This window comes from Biomphalaria glabrata, chromosome 11, assembly GCF_947242115.1.
Source record: "Biomphalaria glabrata chromosome 11, xgBioGlab47.1, whole genome shotgun sequence".
Lineage (NCBI taxonomy): Eukaryota > Metazoa > Mollusca > Gastropoda > Planorbidae > Biomphalaria > Biomphalaria glabrata.
Genome location: NC_074721.1, coordinates 2,498,129 through 2,505,235, shown reverse-complemented (window position 1 = coordinate 2,505,235; position 7,107 = coordinate 2,498,129). Strand labels below are relative to the sequence as shown.

The window sequence follows — 7,107 nt, the reverse complement described above, 5'->3', positions numbered from 1 at the left end:
ACCATTCTGAGATTAGGATTATTAGGAGATTTCCAAGAGTTTTCCAGGAGAAAATATTCGATTTCAGGATCGGAAAAACGCGAACTATATATTTAGTAATAAATATAAGAGTTACCATATAATATACATGTATAAAATTACAAGATCTCTCCTGAGCCTTTCGTCTCCATGCCCGAAACCCAAGCTGTTGTAGATCTGTCTCCATAACATCATCAATCCATCGCATTCGGGATCTGCCTTTGGGTCAATCAGCTTGTGTGTGTGTGGGGGGGGGGGAGATCGAGTTGATGGTGATTAAGTGCACTAAACAAAAGTTCTTTTAAAAAGAATAGTTGCAGTAACGAGAGTTTATGAAATGGAGAGTAGTACGACGTGGACTAGCCTATAGGAAGGTGGCGAGATAGAATTTTGTAGTTTCTTTCTTTCTTTAAAAAAAAAAATAGATCGCAAGTTTCGTAGGCTATATATAGACATCAGTTACAAGCAGAGAAAGGAGATGTGGAGCACGAGAAAAGTGAAAACAAATTTAGGCCTAATGCCACAAGGAGGACAATAGTTATAATGCTTCATGGAAGAAGTTAGATGATAGAACTAATTGAAGCATAATTTCCTATATTTTAACATGCTATTTCGCTATTTTTTACGGCCTTTCGCTCATTATGACTCCCGCGAAAATTGCGTTCGCTGATTAGGTCTGACCCCTACCGCAAGTTGACTTGATTTATAAATTTAATAGCTGATATGGAAAAAATAATCAAATTTAGTTTTATCGCCCAATAGCTGAGGAGTCCGCAGATGTTTTCATTTTTATTATAAGTTTAACCATTGCGGAGTTATAAATTCTAAACTAAAAACTGGCACAAAAGCGTTCGCCATTGGTCCTTTCCCATATGTAGATCTATAATATAGATTTAGGTAGATGTAGATCTGTGCCAATTCTAGATCTAGATTATTTACTGATTCAATATAAATCATTATACATACCTAGGCCTAGATGACATAAAAATAGAAATCATTTAATAAAGTTCTAGATCTATAATTAAAAACTGAATATACAATATTTAAATATAATCTAAATATTCTGCTACAAGTGTCCGTAACTAAATTGATTTAAGTTCCATACAGGATAAAATAATACGAAATAAAAAAAAAAAGGGCAACGCGTAATCCCCCAGGCGAGCTTGCTCACAGATTTGAGAAACGTTGTCCTAGATTTATAAGATATAAGATATTTCAGTCAACAGTGATGCCTATACTACAGCCCGTAAGTCAAATCTAGCCAGTGATGGTATCGCAAAACTGCTACCACATTTTATGAACTCGTAAATATGGAAAAGTGTCAGTTCCTTTTTTAAAGACGCGACCCATACAGAAAAAAAAAGTTGTCATCAATGTGCTAAAACATCTAGAGGCCCGTACAAGACACTGGTCCCAAAAAACACCCCAATAGAAAGATATAACTATATAGAGATTTCCCTGATTTTGGAAACCGCTGCGCAGTTCATCTCATGTATTGGTCAGTCATCTGAACGCTCCAACATGAAAATTAGAACGAGGAAGAAGAAGCATATGCGTAGGCTTATAGATATACGTAAATAGGCCTATATGTGTCCCATCGCGATAACTGAAAATATGTAGGCCTGGAAACGAGAGCGCGTTTAGACAATCGTTTAAATTTTTCTTAAGAAGTCAAGACTTCGTCTTCATTCTGTGTCTGTGGCATTTCACGCCTTCTATCTAACATCACGATATCCCGACACTAGAGGCCCAGATGTTTGTTACTGTCCATTGTCATGAGTGTCCAATCAGGCAAATTGTATTTTGTTTCTTTCCTAAATCTAGATCACAGACCTATATTTACTTATATGACCTAGATATAGGGAGGGGAGACTATTCTAATGCAATAAACATGGCTGCTGTGGGAACATTGAATGATGAAGCTTTGAAAAGAAAAGAACGATTAAAAGCACTCCGTGAGCGACAATCTGCTCAAAGTGATGCAGTTCAACAAGAAGAAGAAAAAGAAACCGAGAAATTACCAAAGTATATCATTCAGATCTAAATATAAATCATAATAAATGTCTAAGATTAGGTCTATTACTACTTACTAGTACTACTCTATAATTATAATATTATAATAATAGTGAAATTAATAAATAGTATAATTATAATACTCTATTAGTTACAATTAGTAGTATTACTATTACTAGTATTAGCCTAAGTCCCTAAGTGTCCTGACATCCTAGGAGGTCCTATGGACAGTATGAATGGAGTTTATATAGACTTAGATCTAGAGAAATAAAAAAAAAAGTGAAGCAAAATATTTTTTACTGTGAATATTTCAAAAACTATTGTGAATACATATACAAAAGTATATATCAAACTATACAGTTTCAAAGGAGGAATTTTTCTTTATAATTTATAATTAGGAAATCAAAATGAAATTAAAATTTTAAAATATCATTAGTAAATATTTATTAAATTATGAAAAACTATAATTTTCTTTAAATAGAGTCTAAAAAAAATGCTCCTGGTTGTCAAGTTTTCAACACAATAAGCTTCTATATTGTTCTAGATCTATATCTAATTATTATAGAACAATAATGTAGATTAGTAAAAGAATCTTCAGATTTGAGATTTAGTCTATTAAAATATATTTATTTGAAAGAATATTTTAGATACCTAGATTTACAGATATTTAGCTTGTAAAAAGGGGTACACAAAGGGATAAAAGTTCATGAATTTGAGTGAATCAAAAAATGATTTTTAAAACAAGATTTTTGTATTTACCAGTATATGATATAAGCCTCTATCCTGCTGTACAATAGCTTGTCAGGTGGTTTAATAAAATTGTCAAACAAAAAAAAATATAGTCATCTTGTCTTTAATTCATTATTCATTATCTAAAAAATTCTAAATCACAGCCATTTTTTTAAAAAAGAAGGTTTAAAGTTTTTTGACAATTGCATATTGATCATCTTGATGTGTTAATCCAAGTGAACATGTTAATTAGAAACTTATATGGTTTTCTTGGCTGATTTGGCCAACCTGTTCCATGCTCTATTATAAGCAACCCATTCCATGCTCTAATGTCACTACTGAGGAAGGAGCACTTGTAAGAATTTGCCCTAGTATAAGGACTAAGAAATATGTCTTTGTTTCTTTCTGAGCATTTTATTCACTTGTGGTTTTGGATTTGTAAGTTATGGGTCAATGTTGTATGTATTATTGCTACATCACTTGTTAGTCTTCTGTCCTGAAGAGTCTCATTGTTTAGTGATTTTACTAATGGTGTTACTCTTCAGAGTTTCCCAAATTTTTTTCCTTAACAGAACACTTCACACATTCTGTGTATTTAGTGGAATACTTTGCTTATAAATTATTATTTTTTTTTACAGATTATTTAATGTGGTGGTCTTCTAGTTAATTATTCTAATATTTGTGGAACAACCTATTCAGGCCTAGTGTTCCACAGTTTGGGAAACACTGCTCGAGACAAATGTGAATATAATGTGTCATGACAAACTAATCTTTTAACTCAAAAATGGATCCTATTGATAATTATGATTGATTGTTTTATTCTAATTATGTGATTGTTTTCTATTCAACAGGCCAGTATTTAGAAGTTATAAGCCAGAAAGTGATAGACTCAAAGAACTTTCCATACAGTCAGCAAAGCCAGAAGATGGTAATTATTTATGATTGCAAACAAAGATGAGGCACATTCCTTCTTCCAAATGCTAGGACAAATTTGAACAAATGCTCCTTCTTTCCTGGTGCTATTAGAGCATAAAATGAGTGACTGAGTCACTCAGGAAAACCAATGAATTGGCAGAATTGAAGTCATTGATTAACATGCATGAACTAGGGACAGTTTGATTGTTACATTTTATTCTTGATTTATTACCAAAAATGTTGTTCTCAGGCAGAATTAATAGAACAATTAAAGAATTATAAGTAGTCTTTGAAATGTATCATCTGAAATTTTAGTATTTAAAAATTATGAAGTAGTTCAATTTTTTTTTATGTCACAGAGTTTCTAGTTGGATTAAAAAAATTATCAGATTGAATGAAAAAATAGTTGAAATGAAATAATAATTAGGCCAGAAGGATACAATTGTATAACTCTTAGAATATTTTGAATAGAACTTGTTTTACATGCTTTGGGATGTTCTGTCAGAATTGAAGTAAATTACATAGTACCCCAAATCTTCAGCAGGAGGGCAGGGGATGGTGGGTAGAGTTGTAACCTGGTACCATCAAGATGACAGCTCAAGGTGCATACCATATTACAAGGCAATTTATTCAGCCATGCTAGAATTAGTGTTCATTTTATAAATTGTGTATTCTATTAAATCAACATGTCTTCATTGTTCATATTCTAATGACTTGAAAACATTTTCAGCCACCAAATCTATCAAAGAAGACATGGAAACTGGCCAAACAGATCATGTTGTCACAGATGTTGTAAGTGTACACTGATTTATCTATAAACTTAATGATGGTCCAAACGCACAGTATCACTTTTGAGTCCTTGTTTAGACACAAAGATCAAGACACTTACAATAAAGTCAATCAACATGTGAATGTAGAATATGAACAATTAATCCAGAACGGGAACAGTCTAGTCTCAGTCACTAGAATAAAAGATGTTGCTTCTATGAAAGCCTGGCCTCAACTGTCCTTCGCTTTGAATTAATGCTGTCATAATTGCACATTCAGTAGCCGTCACCTAAATCGCATCTCTTTTACTTATGATCAAACAGACAGGGAGTAGAGTCCTTATTGGAAAAGATAAAAACAGACAGAGAGTAGAGTCCTTATTGGAAAAGATAAAAACAGAACAGGAGAGGTAGAGTCCTTATTGGAAAAGATAAACCTGTCTAAGCCTGTCCTGTACAATCGTGAACAACCTAATGAAAATTTGGAAGACTAAGATTCTGAGTTTCAACTACTAATTCAACTCCCTTGGATATTCGGAGATTAAATGTAGACTAGTTAATAGCCACTCTTTCTTTTTACCATATAGTTCTTTTAAACATTTCATTTTTCGTAATGCGCCCAGACCTTTCCTTTTAAGGACTTAAACTGAAACTAAAAAAAAACATCTATATATTGATTCTACTTAATCTGTAATTTCTAGTAAGTTAACTTTATAACACAGTTGTATGATACATACTAACCCCCCTAATTTTTACAGGAAAAATGTGATATATACATCTATTTCAGGACTTGAGTAACTTGGCACCTCGTAAGCCAGACTGGGACTTAAAGAGAGATATCAGTAAAAAATTGGACAAATTAGAACGTAAGACACAAAGAGCCATTGCTGAATTGATTCGTAAGTATTTTGTAAGCAGTATTTTTAGTCGACTGACTGTTAGCTTTTTTAAAATTTTGATAAAGATTAGAATTTAAGTCATGATTTTGAGTGGATCAATTATTTTGTGTTAGTTAATATGCAATTTGATTCTTAACTTTTATAAAAATATATTTTAGAAAATTGTAGGGATGAGCCTGTTTTTTTTTGTGTTTTTGGTAATAGCTAAAAAAAATTGTGTCTAAAAGTTTAATTACAGTGCAGTCTTATGTTGACTAATCTATGACTATGTACTTCTTCAGGTGAAAGATTGAAAGCAAGTCAAGAGGACTTAGCATCTGTCGTAATGGGAGAGGCTCTCACACGCAATAACACTAAAAATATGACTTAATGCTTTTCGATGTCTTCTTAAATTAGTACTTTTCAAATGTTCATTAATAGTTGTCTTTGACAAAAAGACTAAGGTTCCTATTAATTTATCACTTAGGATCAGGGGGAAATTGAATTCCATAAATGTTTCATCTTTACTGATATTTTATTAAAAATTTGTCAAATAGTGCAAATTTCTAATAATTTAAATATGGTCCATAGAATCATTTTTAAAAGAAGAGCACTCAATATTAATCTTGTTGATTGCCTAAGGCATCATATAAACTTAAACTAAGTCCAGTTATCCTCTTTTAAGTTGTGATAACAGACCTAAAATTAAGTAAATGTAATGATATTTTTCATTGGGTTAGCTAGTGGCAGTAGTATACAAAAAAAAAAGAAATGAAAAGTGCCCAACTGTGTTTCCTGAAATATTACATTTCTTACCAACTTTTAACTTGCCTCTGAAAGTAAAGTTGCCTTAAATTAAAATTCAGCAAAACACACATTATTTTGCTTATAATTAGGAACCAGATCTGTTGACTTGTGTTTTGTGGGTCAACATATTGACCTGAGTTGTATGGATCATCACGTTGACCCAAGTTTTGTGGGTCATCATACTGACATGAGTTGAAGGGATCTTCATGTTGACCTTAATTTTTTAGGTCATCATGCAGCCTTTGTTTTTTTTTTTTGTAAAGATATTTATAATGTTGACTTTTGTAAATAAAAAAAAATAAAATGTTCACTTTTATTGTTGTTTATTTACAATTGAGTTTAACATAAACATTATTAGAAGTACACAATAGACAAGTAAACAATGACAACATTATTAAGACATCGGCTCAAGATATTTATGGTAAAAATTGTTGAAAAGAATAACTTAAAAATTCTTAGTATTAAATTAATTTGAATCTTCAATAGTAAACACTTTTTATTTATTTATTTGTACGAAATATATGTGCAAATTTATCTCAGCATAATGTGTCATTAAGTTAGGTTATCACAGAAAGTACAAATATTTTCTCAGTCTAATCTCCATCTTCTTTTTTGAAGTAACGTCTGTATTATATAAGATAAGATTACTGAGCTCTACAATTCTTAATGACATAAAATTGACAAATTTTAATAACCCGATAACTACTATTTTGATAGATGTGCCTATGGTTGATTAAGATTAAAGTATGATGTGATAGGATGCTGCCTGCAGTTTTTAAAACTTTCATATAAGAAGAGCTCTTCATGTCTGTTCAGAACAAGAAAAAACTTTGCAATTTTCTTTTCTTAAGTACATACTGGATGTGTATAGCTCTGGGGATTTTTTTTCTGTAAATAAAATTTGCTGATACTGCAGTGTATGAGGCTTGCCCAAGAAATGGAGCATTTTAAAACATGTAGGGTTTTTTTATTATTGAAAC

The 7,107-nt window shown here is 31.5% G+C and overlaps 1 protein-coding gene across 1 annotated transcript; it reads left to right on the top strand.

Annotated features, from left to right (window-relative positions):
* The first annotated feature begins 1,879 nt into the window (after positions 1–1,879).
* On the top strand, positions 1,880–6,437 carry LOC106079301 (coiled-coil domain-containing protein 12-like). The gene is made up of 5 exons (XM_013240454.2): positions 1,880–2,043; positions 3,612–3,688; positions 4,406–4,467; positions 5,230–5,341; positions 5,623–6,437. The coding sequence occupies exons 1-5, from the start codon at positions 1,910–1,912 to the stop codon at positions 5,709–5,711; spliced, it is 474 nt and encodes a 157-aa protein (XP_013095908.2). The 5' UTR covers positions 1,880–1,909; the 3' UTR covers positions 5,712–6,437.
* Positions 6,438–7,107: the final 670 nt, after the last annotated feature.